This window comes from Petaurus breviceps, unplaced genomic scaffold (assembly GCF_028583685.1).
Source record: "Petaurus breviceps papuanus isolate PSGF00001 unplaced genomic scaffold, PetGlider_PUasm1.0 37, whole genome shotgun sequence".
Taxonomy (NCBI): domain Eukaryota; kingdom Metazoa; phylum Chordata; class Mammalia; order Diprotodontia; family Petauridae; genus Petaurus; species Petaurus breviceps.
Genome location: NW_027186296.1, coordinates 24,031,086 through 24,049,146, shown reverse-complemented (window position 1 = coordinate 24,049,146; position 18,061 = coordinate 24,031,086). Strand labels below are relative to the sequence as shown.

Here is an 18,061-nt window from a genome sequence, read left to right as displayed (position 1 = left end):
CCCTGAACATAAAAAATAGAGAACTTTATTTGGAAGATTTGCATTGTTCTTCAATGTCTAATAACTATGAATTGTAATCATTTGGTTTGATCCTAAATGAATTTTGATTTTATTAAACTAATGGGAAAATTGTCAAAAGGCAACTCTTATAGACTGATTTGGGGGAGCATCTATAAGTACTAAGTCAGGAGCAGCTAGGTGGCACAGTGAATACAGCACCAGCCCTGGAGTCAGGAGGACCTGAGTTCAAATCTGACCTCAGACACTTAATGCAAAACTAGCCATGTGATTTTGGGAAAGTCACTTAACCCCAATTGCCCTTCCTTCCCCCCTCCAAAATATTAAAAAAAAATAAGTACTAAGTCAATGCTCTCTAGGTTTTAATCCATCCAATCTAGTATGGGATGACCCCACTCAAATCCTAACCTGTAACTTCAGTAAGTATAGGAAAACATCATATTTTCTGTTCTTGACTCAGTCATTAGAAAAAAAATAGAGTTCTCTTTAGTCCTGTTTATTAGAATTAAAAAATAACAACCCTACAATTGACTTTAATCTCAGCTTGATACTTTTATCATTTCTAAACCCATCAACCAATCAACCTTTGATCTGTAAGGACATGCCCTACATAAACAATGAATACTAAGTTCAAGAAAAAAATGCTTTATAATCTATTTAAATTCACTTAGTTACAACAAAAGAAATTGTACTTGTCTCTAAAAATTAATTATGACAATTAAGTTGATCAATTTCCCACAATAAAAATCTTTCAATGACTTTGACAGTTCTTTTTACCTGGGATCTTCTCTCTGGTGACAACCTCTTTACTAATGCTTATCTCAAGTCAGCCAGGTTTTCTTATCCACTGCAATTTTTGCCTTCCCATAAACCATACACACTTTTTTGTTTTTAGTCCTGTCTGATTTTTTTGTGACCCCATTTGGGGTGTTGTTGGCAAAGATACTAGAATGATTTGCCATTTCCTTCTCCAGCTCATTTTACAGATGAGGAAAACAGGGTTAAGTGATTTTCCCAGGATCACATAACTAATAAGTATCTCAGGGTAGATTAGAATTCAGTTCTTCAAACTCCAAGTCTAGCACTCTACCTACTGGGCCACCTAGCTGCCCCCAAATCATCTGTAAAAAATCAAAATAATATACTGGAGATCTACTAGATGTTTTAATATTTTGTGGATATAAGTGTGGTGCTCAAACTGTTCATCTTTTCAAGTCTTTCACTAAACATCCAGCCTTCATTTCTGGTCACATAAATTCTAGGTGGTGTTTTTTACACCACATTTTACATATAGGTAAAATTATTGGTAATATGCTCCATGTACCTTGTGACTGATTTTTTAAGTTTGTAATACTTATTTCTCTGAGCTCTCAGTATTTTTGCTATTGCACACAATGCTTCTGTTTATGCCTCCTAGAAGGATATATCCAAGCTCAACAGCATAATGACATCACCTAGAACAAGCAACATCATTGTTTTGTTTTTTTTTTATAAAGGGAGAGGAGCCTTGTAGAGGTGGCAAGATGGTCAATGTATATGGTGTGTATGAGTGTATGGGGGAGGGCATTGTGATAGCTTGCATGTTCACATGCTCAGGTACAACCCAGGGAATTAAGAATAAATGCCGAAATTAAAAATAAAGAATATATGAAGAAAGATGCTATCTGCATCCAGAGAAAGAACTGATAAATTGAAGTGTATATATAGAATAATTGTACACATATAATACACATACATATGTGTGTATGTGTGTACACATACATAAAGTGTCTAATGCTTGTCATCTTAAGGTTGGGGGAAGGAGGGAAAAATCTATGTGATGACCTTGCTGTATATTTGTAGGGAATAGCAAGTTGTACATGGTAGATGTGCAGTTTCATGGGCAATCATCCTTTTTTTTTTAATTATATTGTGTTATGGAAGTGCTTGTTTCATTCTGTGAATTGAAAATAAATTAGATTTTAAAAAAGTTTTATAAAAGAATACAAAGAGATCTTTTTCTAGCCAAACTACTGCCTACCCTTCTGAAATTAGTTTTATTTTTATCTCAAGTCTAAGGCTGAGCATAGGGAGGCAGCAGAATGCAGTGGAAAGAGAATTGAGTTTTCCTGGATTCATATCCCAACTCTGCCATTTACTACCTGTGTGACCTTGGACTAATCACTTATCCTCTCTGGCTCTCAGTTTCTTTGTCTGTAAAATGAAGAAATTGGACTACATGTTTTCTAAAGTCCCTTTAAGCTCTAAGACTGATTCTGTGATTGGTCTTACTTTACATTTAGCTATATTAAATTTCATATTCAATCAGAGAGATATAATTTATTAGAGAGAGATGCTTAAGTTGAAGTACTCCCTTTGACACATACTGGTTGTTTGTATGTTTGTATCCCAGAAAAAAAGATACATAACCTCCAAATGCTTCAGGCAACTCCTCAAGACTACATGTTGCGGAAAAGGCAATAAATCTGAACTGGGAGAAGTTTCAGCATCATACAGGAGTTCCTTTTATCAATAAACTCAGAGGTTTAGTCACTCCCCTCTAATTTTACCTTATTTTATTTAGTCCAGTGTTCTAATATCTTTTTGGATCCCAGTATCCCACTATGTTAAATCTTTTTTGTTTTATGCCCTCTGAAAGTTTGATGAGCATGAAACTTATGCTAATATTGAAATCACAAATAAAGTTCTTTAAAAGCATAGAGTTAAGTAAAGATCTTGAGGTCTTCCCTTGGAGACCTTTCAAGAAGAAAGCAAACTATGAATGACAGCTCTGACATTCAATATGGTCCTAATCTACCTAACTTTACTACCATCTAACCCATGTCTCCATTTCCCACCCCCATAAGAAGAGCCTGAGACATTTTTTCAAATGCTTTTTTCAGATCTAGGTCAACTCTATCCATAGCATACTCCCAACTTACCAATTTAGTTAACTTGTCAAAAAAAGAAATGTAGTTCTTCTGTTGTGGCCTATTCTTGATGAAACCATGTTAGTTCCTTTAGATCATCATGTTCTTTTCTAGATGTTCACTAATGAAACCTATGATAATATATTTGAGAGTGTTTGTAAGTTAAGTTCATGGATCTATATTGATCTCTTTTTCCATTATTCTCTTTCCTTTTAATCCAGTGGCACCACTCCTGTTCACCACAATGTTTTCTTAATGACCTGGCAATCAAACATGCTAATATCCTTGGATGTCATTTTTCTGGGCATGGAGAATCGAACACTTTAAGGTCAGCTCAGTGCTCTGTCACTGTCTTCCTATTTATCTTAGATATCAGCTCCTTAGTGTTTTCAGTCATGTTCTACTCTTTGTGACCCCATTTGGGGTTTTCTTGGCAAATATACTGGAGTGGTTTGCCATTTCCTTCTCCAACTCATTTTACAGTTGAGGGAACTGAGGCAAACAGGGTTAAATCACTTGCCTGGGTCATACAGCTAGTAAGCGTGTGAGGCCAGATTTGAACTCAGGAAGATGAGTCTTCCTGACTCTAGGGATAGCACTCTATCCACTGTGCCACCTGGCTGTCCTAACTCCCTTCAGTCTTTGTAAAAAAAATCTGTCTTTTTCAGCCCAATTATTTTAAATCTACAGCATTTTGGACTTGAGATAGGAAAATAGTTGCTTAATTAAGTTACAGGTTCCCCTATGATTTTATGAGACATTAAATGCCATACAGTATATTCAGTAATCATAAAAACTTTTAAAATTTATACAGTCAGGGTTGGCCTTCTCTAAGTCTTTTGGGAATCAATTACAAAGCCAGGAGTAATTCTACTTACCTAGGGTTTCTTTCTGCTAACTCAGTCCCTATGGGGTGCTCCACCATCGTAGTGAGTATAGAAAGCTCCTTTGCCAGTGAGGCAGTGATATATATATTTAGAGCTGGAAGGAAGAGCTTAGAAACCCTCTATCTAGGGGCATATAACCTGTGGTCTTGAGGCCACATGTGGCCTTCTAGGTCCTTGGGTGCAGGCTTTCAATTGAGTCCAAGTTTTACAGAACAAATCCTTTTATTAAGGGGATTTGTTCTGTGAAGTTTAGATTCAAAGGGCCACACTTGAGGACCTAGAGAGCCACATGTGGCCTCCCCACCATTGCAGTCTAAACCAACTACTTCATTTTATAGAAAAGTAAACAAAGTCCCAGGAAATTTGAATAACTTGTGCAAGGTCACAGAGGCAATAAGGTTTTGAGGTCAGGTCTTCCTATACCAGAGTCAATGCTTCTGTTCATTCTCCTATGCTGTCTGAGGATTCTCCCATGGGAAGCTTGGGGAAAAATACATATTTCAACTACAGAAGATATATAAACAGAAGGATTAATCAATATAGATAAGCTCTGCCCTGGCCCAAGTATCTCAAAATATTGTGTTTTTCAATGATGTACATTTAAGTAGAAGGCATCCTCCAAAAGCAAGTTGAATAGTATTTGGAGAACTTAATTTTCCCAATTGATTGTACTAGGCATTCGATCTTATATTAGATATCAGATCATAGACTTAGAGATGGAACCACAGATACCGTTAAGTCCAACCCCCTCCTTTTAAACATGAAGAAACTGAGGCCCAGAGAGAATCCCAGAATCAAACATATCTGAGACAGGGTTTGAATCTAGACTTTCCTGACTCTTAGTCAAACATGCTATCTACTATTTCATGCTTTGTCTCTTTTGGGCAGCTTGGTAAATGGCCAATATTCATAGACATGCAGAGCTTATAACACTCTTTTGTTCAGTATTGGGACTGTTCCATCACGAAAGTACATGAATTCAGTGAATAGAGAAATTTCCTGATGTTTTCTCATTATTTCATGACAATAACATGTGACCAGACAAATAGAGGCAATGCCCATGAGCCAAGGCAAAGTAAATCAGTAAGGCATTCACCATGGTAAAGAATCCTTGATACCCATTCATCTGGAAACATCTTGCTGAGCTAACAAGGGCACAATGATGAACTTTATGTGACTGGTGGCTTTTAAGTCTAATATAATGGGAGAAATAAAACATCATGAAGGTTGAAAATGGCTTATTTTCCTCCTGATTTCCTCTCTATCCTAATATAATGCATCTCTTTCAACATCTATTTAAAAACATGGGCTTACACATACACACACAAAACTAAGACTGTCCACCTTCTGAACATTTGTTATTTTATTTCATCCTGACAACAACACTATGAGCTTGGTGTCTTTATTATCCCCATTTACATGTGAAGAAACTGAGGTTGAAAAAAGTTAAATGACTTTTCCTGGGTCACAAAGTTACTAAGTGATTGAAGAAGAATTTTAACTCAGGTTTTCCTGATTCTAAGTCTAATGCTCCATCCACTCTACTATGTAGTTGACATTTACCATTTTGAACAGAAATATATAATAAGGTCCAGGCTTCAGAAGCTCTTTCTTTCTACTCCTGCCCTGCTGAGGCCAATGTGACCTGCTGAAAATCATATCCTTCCAGGAAGGTTCCAAGTCCAGAGCCCTGGAAAATGTTTTAGGGAGAGAGGCATAGCTATGGGCAAGTTATTTAAATCCTATTGACCCCAATTTTGTCATCTGTAAAGTGGAATTTGCTGGATGATCTCTTAGGTCCTTCTTAATTGTGACCTTCCTTGACTAATTCTCTGTTATTCTGTTGCTTACTTAAAATCTACCAGGCAAGAATACAAACTACCCCTCATTATATATAAAAATCAATGGTAGAGAAGGAAATGCAGTAAAGGCAAGTAATACTAAACTTCAACATTCCGTGCCTGTATTTGAACTAATATGTTTCCTCTCATTTAACAAAAATTCATGTGTGATATTATTGTAATATGTTTGGAATGCAAATACAACAATAAAAATAATCTTTTTCCTCAAGAATTTTAGATATACAAATAAATAAATGAGAAAATATTTTCAGTGTTATTTCAGGAGAGGGAGAGCACTAAATAATCTGGAGGAATGGCAAAGTTCTCAAGTTGGAGCTAAACATTTGAATTAAAGACATTTGAATCAAATCTTGAAGGAAGCTTTGTTGTTCTTGGGTCATTGCAGTCATGTCTGACACCATGTCTAACCCTCCACGACCCAATTTTGGGATTTTCTTGACAAAGATATTAGAGTGGTTTGCCATTTCCTTCTCCGGTTAATTTTATAAATGAGGAAACTGAGGCAAATGGGATTAAGTGACTTTCCTAGGGTCACACAGTCAGTAAGGGTCTGAGGCCAAATTTGAACTCATGAAGATGAGTCTTTTTGATTTTGGGTCCAGTGCTCTACCTACTGCCACCATCCAGCTGCTCTTGAAAGATGCTACCAAGTATCTAAAGCAAAGATGGGAAGGGAATGTATTCTAGATCTAAGGGTATATGTATTTTTTACTGAAGTGTGGGATGGGACATTGTATAGAGGGAAGTTGGCTAGTTTGCCTGTAACATAGAGTGTACAAAGGGTCATAATATCCAATAATCCTAGAAAATCAGACTCAAAACAGATTGTGAATGACTTTAGACATCAAACAGAGGGGTATGTATTTTGTCCTACAGACAATAGAGAGCCACTGGAGGAGGAGAGTAGTGTGGTCCTATGACAAATCAAATAATAAGGACCACTGGCTTTAGAAAGTGCATATCTTACTCTTTTCCATCAGACACCACAAGTTTCCTAAATTTTAAGGGTATTAATTTCTCAGCAACCTGAAATTAATCATTCCTTTTAATAGCAAATTAAAAAAAAATTTTATTATTGCACACTACTCCTCTCTTCCTCTGTACTACAGGTGAGATCAAAAGTAATAGTTATAGATAATAAAAAATGACTAGATATATGTCACCTCATGTCTCTAGGCCTGTTTCCTCATTTGAAAATGAAGTGCTTTTGAAATATATCTTTAAGGTTCCTTCTAACTAGTACCTACATGATACAATTATTAAAAATCACTCTCATAAAACTGGGACACTAATATACTGTTGATAGCATTGTGAACTGATCCAAGCATTCTGAAGAGCAATTTATAGCTATTCTCAGGATCCAGGAGTACCTTTGATCCAGGAATATGATTACGAAGTCTGTATCCCAAAGAGATTTTTTTAAAATGTGTGCAAGGGGTGGGGGCGAAGAACTTATTTATACAAAAATATTTATAATAGCTCTTATTGTGGTGATTGAGAATTGGAAATTGAGGGGATGCCCACTGCCTGGGGAATGCTGAACAAATTGTGGGATATGAATGCAATGGAATATTATTATGTTATAAGAAATGACAAGTAGGATGATTTCAGAAAAACCTGGAAAGACTTACATGAACTGATGCAAAGTGAAGGAAGCAGAACCATGAGAACATTGTACATAGTAACAGCAATATTGTCTGATGAACAACTGTGAATTACTTAGCTATTTTTAGCAATACAATGATCCAAGACAATCCCAAAGTGATGAGGTATGGGCTCTGGGAGCCCCCTTGAGCTCTCCTTGAGTCATTGAGGTACAGGCTCTGGGAACCTCCCTAGGACTCTTGATTAAATTGTCTCATTTGATGAGGTATTTGCATGAGGCCATAAGCCTTACATTGTGGCTGAGCCCAAGCCTCTGTTACTTGACTTCCCACCCTCTGTTACTAGACTTCCCACCCTTGATCACTCATTGACCTCATTAACTCCTCCTGAAGACCCTCCCCAAACTCTTCCTCTAGACCACCCCTAGATTCCTCCTACAACCTTCTGTATATAAGACCCCATCCTGTCTTCATGTTTGTGAGAGCGCCATAGAATAGTGAGAGTGCCATAGAATAGTGAGAGTGCCATAGAATGACCTAGCACAGACTTACTCTGCATCCAATACAAGCAAACTTTTAATAAACTTTACTTTTCTTTGGCTGAGAGAAGACTTGAGTCGAATTCATTTGGCAGGACCCAGCATATTGGTATATTGGGGTCTCCAGAGCAACCCTAACCCTCTTTATGGGTACCCTCTTCAAAAAGACTCACATTGAAAAATGTTATCAATCTCCAGAGAAAGAACTGATGTTGTCTGAAGCATACTATTTTTCATTATGTTTTTTTTGGTTGTTTTTGTTCAAGTTTTTTTTGTGTGCAAGATTACTAATATGGAGATGTTTTACATGACTGGACATGTGTAAACTATGTCTCAGGGAGGGGGGGGGAGATAGAATTTTGAACCAAAAAAAAAAACAACAACCTGAATATTAAAAATTTTTACATGTAATTGGGAAAAAATAAAATGTTATTTTAAAAAATCTCCCCTGCTTTGAATTCTATGATGAAATGTCTCTTCTATGTTCTCAATTTCCTCATCTCTAAAATGAGGGGGTGGGACTAAATAATCTTGAAGGTCTTCTCAGTTTGAAACATAAACATATAATTTTTAGATGATTTCTTAAATGTCTCTAATTCTTCCACATAATGTTGAAGAGTTTTCTGTAAAAATTTGACATCTCTTGACATCACTAATATAATATCTATATCTATGAACAGTCATTCCATAGATGTCTAAAATCTGGGCAAAAACTGGAATCATTTTTCCCACTTAAAAACAAATATACTGTAGTATTCTTTAAAAGTAGCTGGACTATTAAAATGACCAGGAGTATCTCATTGAAATATTTAGGACATTTGAAATAAGTAGCAACTTCAAAATGTTACTAATAAAGAAGGAAAAGAAAAAATAGGAGAAACACTTTAGCTCAAATTAATTCATGAAGTCATTAACTATAAAAGCTGGTTCACGATTCAGTTGTAACTGAACATATCTTTGATATAAAATTGCTTTTTTTATTCCTACCACCTATACAATTTAGGCTCTCTGCGCCATAATGAAAGTTCTGTTAAGAAAACTAAATTAAGATGATTCATCATGCTGTACCTAAGTCTAAACTGTGTTATCCATTTCTTGAAATAAAACTCTATACTTACTAAGCTAATATTTTCAACATTTTTGACTGTCTGCCTATGAAATATTCAAATACCCCACTAGCAGAATGAGGGGACTAGTAGGAATACTGTGATTAATATATATATATATATATATATGTATATATATATATATATATATATATATATATATAAGCTTCTAAAACTGTAACACATAGTAGGGGAAGAAAAACCAACAAGGTTTAATTTTCCTACTAGCCAATCAATGTAAACTGTTTCTGTGACCTTGGAAAGGATATGCTTTGGTAATTACTATAGATCTCTGATCTCTTTCCATGTAGATAATATGAGGCATAGCAAAACATTTCAATAGATATAAATATGAACTATAGGGTAGGAAACATCTACTGTACAGAAAGCAATGGTGGTGGTATGTGTGTTGGTGAGAATAAAAGAATATAATATATTTTACAGCTTTCCAAAACAAGGGGCTACCATTTTGCATGAAAGGCTATACTCTGTAAGTGTATCATTAAATACTGTAATTTTAAAGTGAGAATTGTTATTATCCTGGGCTCTTGGATTGGATATCTGTGTGCTCAAGTTTGCTACTTAACAGTTGTGTATTATTTACTGTGAACAAATTACTATAAAAGGTATACCACCCTCCCTTTCCTTTCCTTCCCTCCAAGGATGCTCTTCTCCCTAATTCTTCAGTGGATAACCCTCAGAGGTCAAATCGTTCATTCTGGTTCTAGGGTAGAATACCCCAAATTCTTCACTTAATGATCTTTAGGGAGAAAAAAGCTGCACAGTATTAGTAGTTAGGGCACTGGATTTGGAGTTAGGAGGACCTGAGTTCAAATCTTACCTTAGACTTGTCAGTTGCTTGATCATGGACATCACCTAACCTCACTATGCTTTCTATAATTTCCTCATCCTTTAAATGGAGAATGGCTTGCATCTAAGGTCTCTTCCAGTTCTAAATCTATGCCAATTTAATTGAATTCCTATAATAGCTTTTTATCTTTCCTTTTCATATTTATACACGCATTCTGTGATGTTTTCTAAGTCCTCCTTGAGGGACAGTGGGAGTGAGGGTGAGAGGATAGCTGCAGAAAAATTTTTTTTTTCAGTTAACACTATGTTTAACAGTCATGGCCTTTATCAATCCCATCAAACTGATTAACCCTTAAGGAAGGGCAATGGAATCTCAGAAAAATCTTACCTTCACCTTCAGGGCATTGTTTTTCTAGTCCCTCACACTGCCTTTAAATAACTGGAACAAATTAGATGGTCAATTGATCTTCTTAGTACTTTTACTATGGTAGTATGCTCACATAAGTACCCCTAATAAATAGTTGGAATACATTAGGACACCAATCAATTTACCCCAAGGTCACAGTATACAGAAGACAAGAAGCTAGCCCTGCCATAATTCCTATCTTAGCAACATTAGAGCTTAGTGTTTATTAGCTTTCCTTTGCAGCAAATAATTTGCCATAGAGGATCACAGTGGCCTGGACATACCATATGCTGAAATTCTACTCTTTTTTTTTTTTTCCAGCAACACATCACAGGACTTCTGATTTCTCACTACCAAAGTCTTTTGTCTCTGAACTGAGGTTCCTGCTGCATGGTTTTGTGTGCTGGAAAAAAATGCAGAGCTTTATCTTCCTTGCTTAGGATGCTTAAGGAAGATAATAGGCAACTTCTCTCATGTTATTTTAAAAGCTCGTTATTACATATCATGGGGAAATATGTATATGTATATGCATACATGCACACATATACACATATATTCATCTACATATGAATACAATAATTTTAAAAATTCACAAATTAATAAGGGTTTCATTAATGTTGGACCCCAGTGTATAAGTTCTAAGACTCCATGCCCCTTTTACTTTTTTCAGATTTCAAGTCCATTGAAGACTTTTGGCCTGCTTTTGTCAATCAGGTCCTATTCTGAAAAATATTTTCCTTTACCTGCTGTAGAAGGAAGTAGACTCCAAAAATCATTACCTTTTCTTCTTGCAAACTTAGTAGCATCATACTTCGGACAGTGGAAAGAGAATTGAATCTAGGGTTAGATAGTGAAATCCTTCTAGATCTCTGGGTCAGAAAATAGGTGTAAATCCAAATCCAACCCAAGTAAAATACATTTACATCTTACTACAGAGGTGTCAACCTATACCCTCAACACTCTAGAGTGCTTCCCAAACCAGATTAAAATATTGGACAAAATAAATAAACATCCAATAAAACATAGAAAATAGTACATTTGGAAACTAAGTCAATGTGCAGCCTTCAAGGTAGCTTATGTTTGGTTCAGTGACTTTCATTTCTATTTATTTGACATCACTGGCTTAGAGGGTGCTCAAGACTAAGACTCCCACACTTCCAATATTTAATGATCAGTCACAGGCCATTTCAACGTACAGGCAACTGAGATATTACTATTTCAAATAATTTATATTATTTGTTTCATTTGAAAAAAAAGATTCTTCAAGGACCTTTGGACATTTTTCCATATTTGAAATAAAGTAGACTCTAAGTTGATAAGAATTCATTTGAATTCTGTGACTCATAAATTTCTAATGAATTTTCATCCTTGGTGGTTTGTGTTCTGTTTGGCACCAGGAAAAAAAGGCAAAATACAATTTCATCCAGGAGAGAAGAGAAAGTGAGAAAGACACCAAAATAAAGAGATGCAGAGAGGACACAAGAGAACTAAAGGAGAACAAAATAGAATCAATCAACTGACAAATATTAAGAACCTATGATAATACAAAAGTCACTATGGACACTTATCTAAGAAAGAAAGAGACAGTATGGCTTAATGGAGAGAGAGCTGGCCTTGGAAGCAAGTTCAGGTCTTGTCTGTGATGCACATTGGATGCATGCCCCTCACTTAGCCTGTCAATGTTCTCAGGTGCCAAGGTGACAGTTTTAAAGTGTAAGCCTATATCGGCTCCTCCACTCATGGAGCCCCAGTGGCTACCTATATAAAGTCCTCTGTTTGGAATTTAAAGGTCTTTTTAACCTGGCCCACTCTCCTTATAATTTCCTCATCTCTATGCCTCTATGATCCAGGTACGTTGGCTTACCTGCATGCTTCAAATGTGATATTCTGCTACCTGCAGACTTTTGCATTGTCTGCCCTTGACACCAGCCTGCCTCTCCTTCCCCCTCCCTCTCCCTTGCCCATGCTCTGCATCCTTATTTAGCCCTTTGATTTCCATCAAAACCATGATCAAAACCAGCCCTCAGCAGGAGGCCTTTCCCAGTCTCCTCAGCTTCTAGGACCTTATTTTTTCAGATCACTTTCTAATCCACTCTGCATAGATCTTGTTTATACCTACTATGATACCTCCCTTCTTCAAATGTAATCCCCTTAAGGGCAGGGACTGACTTGCTTTGCTTTCATTAGTATCCCTAGCACTTAAAATCTTACAGTTTTATCCAATACTTCCTTGAACCAAAGTCAATTGATTTTCAAACAGTAAGAGAAAATGGGCTCAAGCAAAGTAAAAAAAAAAAAAGTGGGAGGAGGGAGGGAAAGTGACAGAAAAATAAAGAGAATAAAGAGAAATGAGGAAAATTACCTAGTGAAAGTGGGAGTGAACAAATCCCTCCATTTCTTTTTCTTTTTTTTTTGTGGGGGGGTGGGGAAGCAAGGCAATTGGGTTTAAGTGACTTGCCCAAGGTCACACAGCTAGTTAAGTGTCAAGTGTCTGAGGCCAGGTTTGAACTCAGGTCCTCCTGACTTCAGGGTCAGTACTCTATTCACTGAGCCACCTAGCTGCCCCTCAAAACCCCCTCCATTTCTAAAGAGTTAACGCTAACAGTATCATTCATTTCTATACCACTTTGAGATTTACAATCCCCCTGCTAATAATAACTATGTGAGGTAGGTGGAACAAGTATTGTTATCCCTATTTTATATATGAGGAAAACGAAACTCACAGAAATTAAGCGAACCATAGAAAGCTTAGAAGCCCAGATGTGAAGTCCTTTGAACAACATCCCATTTCGAGAGATAATATCTGAATAAACTTCTAATAAATCCAAGTAATCACTTCCCCACAGAATATTAGCTGGAAGTTAAATGAAAAATTAATGAACGATAATGTCTGTATTTTGCTGACCTCATGGTATCTTTAAAAAAAAATGCCATTTTCCAAACAAGAAATGTAATTAGATTATATCTAGGTTTCAATTTTTTTCATTGGTTCTGTCATAATTTTAAAATGTCATGTAAGAAATTAAGTGGGGGGAGGGGTTGGGGAAGTTAATGTGCGAGGTGAGGGGAGAACACAGAAAATTAACTCAGAATTTAGGTGCTTTGACTCATTAATAAGGATATGTATAGTGAGGCAAAACTGATGGTTTAGTCACCAATCTACAGAATGAAATGCATTACATACTGTCCTAGACTCTTGTATTAAATTTACCCAAAACAGTGAATTAGGTAAATAAAATAATCCATAGATTTATCTAGATATTTTAACGTGGCTTTTTTTGCATATTTTTTCATACAAATTGCCAATTCATTCACTTTATAAATGTAGGCATGGCTTAACTATTATTTTAATTTCAAATATCTAAACAGAAGAATACATCTCTCTCTATTTATATAAGTATTTTATTTACATCAGAATTGTCAACAATTCATCTATTATAGCCATAGTCATTTGTATAGCCAGCTAATGGTGTATGTGTGTGTTAGAAAGCAGAACAATGAGACACAGATTTTCTTTCTTTTTCCTCCATAACTTGGCACTCCAAAATTGGTAAGGCAAAATACTAATTTTACATTAGAGCAAGAGGGAATGAAAGATTTAGTAGCTGAAAATGGCAAGTCAGCAGAACAATTCCAAAAAGTGCTTTTTTAGTGATTTTCAGCATTGTCGGATTGAGTAGATTGTAAAATCTAGATAGTAAGCAAACATTACATGTATTTAAATTTAATCCTATGCTTGCTGGTGTTCCCTGATGCTACTCTAGCAACAGCTTTGATATCTGCTTTAACCCTGCTTCTGCCTGGGGCTCTCTATTACTGTTAAAAGAGAAATAAGCCTATCTTAAGTGGAAGTAATTAGAAGCCATCAGGGGTTAAAGAGAAAATAAAAGAAAATACCTGCACCTAAGGGACTTTCTCACTTTTGCAATTAGATTTGAAAGAACTTCAATAAAAGATCAGCTTTGTAGAGACACATTGGCAACTGTAGAGTATTCACAGATCCGTCAATTTACAAGGATCTCTAGAGGCCCTAACCTATGAAATGGTTCCCTGAAATTTCTTATTCATAGGAATTGAGGTACACATTTAGATTCTGTACTATTGTTTAACACTGAAATACAAAACAAATTCTCTTGTGCCTGATTGTAATATCAGGGATTACATTGGATCTATACATGATGGTAATTGTTTTTAAGTATCAAAAAAGAACATGGCAAAAATTTGTATGAATAATATCTCAAAAGTCTTGAAGATGGAAATGTTCTTTAAAAATATAACTTTTATATGCATGTTTTCTTGCTTTTTACAGAAGGAAGTGAGGTATTTTTTTTAAGTCAGTTGGAAATAAAGGAGAAATGGAGGGAGAGAGGGAGAGAGAGAAAGAAAGAGAAGGGTGGGAAGGAGGGAGAATAATAACTTAATGGAAGATAAAACCTTTTGATAAACTTTTTAAATTGATGATTTCTTTTTATTATGTGGATCTCTGTATGGTGGTATCTTAAATATATCTTAGGAATGGAAAGAACAATGCATGTGGAATCACAAGATCAGTACTAGGTCTGCCACTTACAGTGTGTTCTTGGGCAAGTCAATTAGCACCTTAATTGTGCCTTAATTTTTTCATCTCTACAATGAGATGGTTGGAATATATAATCTCTAAGGTGCTATCTAGATCTAGAACTAGCATCTTATGACTCTCTCATGGTATAACTCTCTAGGGTCTTATAACTCTCTCTTAAGTATGTGTACTGGTACCTTGCTGAGAAGATATAGGCCAACTCCTTGGATTGATTCTCTGTGACTGTGGCTGTTTCTAAGATAGTTGGCAACAGAACACCAGAGATTAGGCTTTTGTTGAAAAAGTCATTCCCTTTCCCTTTCCCATTCTCTTCCCCTGGGTATTCCAGACCACAGCAAGGAGAACAGACCTGTGTTGGGGCAACGGAAGAGGAAGATTTCTTTCCTCATCCAAAGCTGTTACTGAAGGATTGCAGTAAAAAGTACATGGTGAGCATGTGATTATGTACCCTCAGATTCCTGTACCTCAAGTTCCTGGCATATTCTGCCTGTTTTCTTTTTTGGACAAAAGTTAGAAAGTACAATTTTTGAGAAGGTACTTTATCTTAGAAGCTGGTATTCCTACAGAAGCACAGCATAGACATAAGAAAATATTTAGGTCCTAAAGGAGAGGTACAAAAGTTTGTACTTTGATGTACAAACAGTTTGGAGGCTCATCTTGTAGACCATATCTAAATAGTTTAGGCATTGATTGTAGAAAAGGCGGAAGAGCACTCAACAGCATACTTCTTGGAGGAGGGAGAATGGTTAACATGTTCTCTATAATTGGAGGACTGGAGTAACACCATGGGGGAAGAGATGGAGGAGAATTACATTGGTTAATCCTCTTTGCTATTGCTATGCATAGGTCTCAATGATTTTTTCTTTTTTTTTTTGCATTTTATGTATTTTCTGTTGGGAAAGAAATGAAAAACTTGCCATAAGCCAGTACCCATATTGCAACTTAGTTCCCAGGTAGCAGTTGAGGTACATTGTTACTCCCGTTTGGGTAAACATAGTACTATCACATAATTAAGAAGTTTTCTTAGAGAACCTGATGTAGTAACAATGAAACAATGAGAGTTGGTGTGAAACCCCTGGAGTTGGATCTGACTTACTTGAACCTAGAGTCTTCAAGTGATCCTAAGTTATACACACACACACACACACACACACACACACACACACACACACACACACACACACACACACACGGCAATTGGGGTTAAGTGACTTGCCCAAGGTCACATGGCTAGTTTTTGTGTCAAGTGTCCGAGGGAGGCTGGATTTGAACTCAGGTCCTCCTGACTCCAGGGTCTGTGCTCTATTCACTGCACCACCCAGCCGCCCCATAAATGACACGTGTTAAAAACTGTCAGCGTTTACTCATTGTCATTGTCGAGAGGTTTTCCCCACAAGGGGACAGAAAGATCCAAATGGGTGAGCCCTGGAATTTCTGTGGGTTCTTGTCATATACTGAAGAAGTTTAACTGGGAATGACACTCCAAGGCTTGTAGGTATGTAATATCTCTCAAGGGAATTTTGGAATATTTTTATAAAGTTTAAATTAGGTTCAGTATGGTTTAGTGTTTAATACGTTTTATTGCATTATAGTTATCTGAAAACTATCGAGGCAAGAAATTGAATCTACGTGTTCATAACCAGAATATCTCATTCTCTATGTCGAAAACAAACAAAAATACTGTAATATTATATCCGTGAATTATTATGATTTATAACAATGATTTTAATAATAATAATAATAATAATAATAATAACTTACCTTTCCTCCGAGTTGTATTTATTATGCAACTGTATATTACTCTGTATATTACTTACTCTGAGAGGTTTGGGTGTCTATGAATTTCTTTATCAGGGCATCGGTGGTTTGGGTATAAAGACTGAGAGCATATCTAAGAGAATGAAGATCAGGGCTCTTCTCCAGAAAGTTCTTTTTTAGACCATTTCCTCCAGCATGAAAGTATTGCTATTAACAGAAAAGCAGAAAGAAAGAAAATAAGCACAGACACACCCATAAAGAAATTATAATGGGAAAATATATATTCACACTTCTGATGTGAACGTTTAATTAGAATAATAAAATACAGGATACTAAATAAGATCATAGATTCAGAGCTAGAGGGAACCCTCAGGAACCATCTATTTTGATCCTCCTTTTATTGATAAGGAAACTGATGGGGCCCTTTGCAGTTATGTGATTTGCTTATAGTTAAACAGCCAGCAATTGGTCAAATCCATCTTTCCCATTCAAACTTAGTGCCTTTTCTACTATAGAAAACTACCACTTGAGACAGAAACCGGTGGTGTTACAAACCATCTGATAGAACTCTATTCAATTAATATAGATTAAGTATAAATCATATATAAGGCTCTATGGTAGGCACTGCTGTCACAAAGAGAAAAATGAAATCATCCCTGCTATCAGGGTGCTTACATTCTATAGATCAAAGACTATTTGAGCTAAAAGGTACTTCACTTATTGATTCACTTAATATTAATTGAATGCCTACCCTATACAACTTAAAATCATCATCATACAACTGGAACCCCTTAGAGTTTAAGAGAACCCCAGGCTCCAGACTGGAAGTGGAGTCTGATGTTTCTTTCCTCTCATCTTTACCTCTTATTATGCAAATGAAGCCAAAACAATTTTGTGACCAGAGTCTTTAAACAATAAGACATTGAAATAAAAATTGATCTGCTAATTCCATTTTGATTTTGGAAGGCACAACTATACCACATGACATTAAGAAGCACTGTTAGACACTTCACAAAACATGACTAAGAAAATATCAGAAAATAGCCTTATTCATGTATATCATTTAAGGTAAAATCTAATGAACAGTTCTTCCTCACTGCTTTCTTTGTGTTGACATACATATTTTGTAGGGAAATGGGTCAATAGGACATAGATTATACCCTTTGTCAACTGGGCTCATGAGCTCTGAACTTGCCCTGGCTCTTCATGACTTAAAGGCATTTCCTTATTCATTAAATCAAAAATTCCTTCCCTCTAAGATCCCTGAACCACTCTTTCTGTACTCTTTTACATTCTTCAGTGACTTAGTGCACTTTTACTTTTTCCAAGCTTGCTCAGTCAGACCTTTCTTCATGCACCAAATGTTCTCTCTCAGTGCAGTTCTCTCTTAACTAGCATGTACTAGCTCTCTATTCGTTCTCTCATGTTCACTCCTTCTGGTCTAAGCTCTCAAACATTCACTCTGAAGACACTTTCTGACACCTTTATTAAATAAGCCTGGAGTGGGGTGGGGTGGCTAGGTGGCGCAGTGAATAGAGCAACGGCCCTGGAGTCAAGAGGACCTGGGTTCGGATCCAGCCTCA

The 18,061-nt window shown here is 36.2% G+C and overlaps 1 protein-coding gene across 1 annotated transcript in view; it reads right to left on the bottom strand.

The window, feature by feature from the left end:
* LOC138169643 (protein unc-13 homolog C) overlaps positions 1-18,061 on the bottom strand; it is a 487,553-nt gene that overhangs the window by 45,795 nt on the left and 423,697 nt on the right. Inside the window, exon 25 of the mRNA XM_069099296.1 lies at positions 16,538-16,685. Coding sequence (XP_068955397.1) covers positions 16,538-16,685 — 148 coding nt within the window. The remainder of the gene's footprint in view (positions 1-16,537; positions 16,686-18,061) is intronic.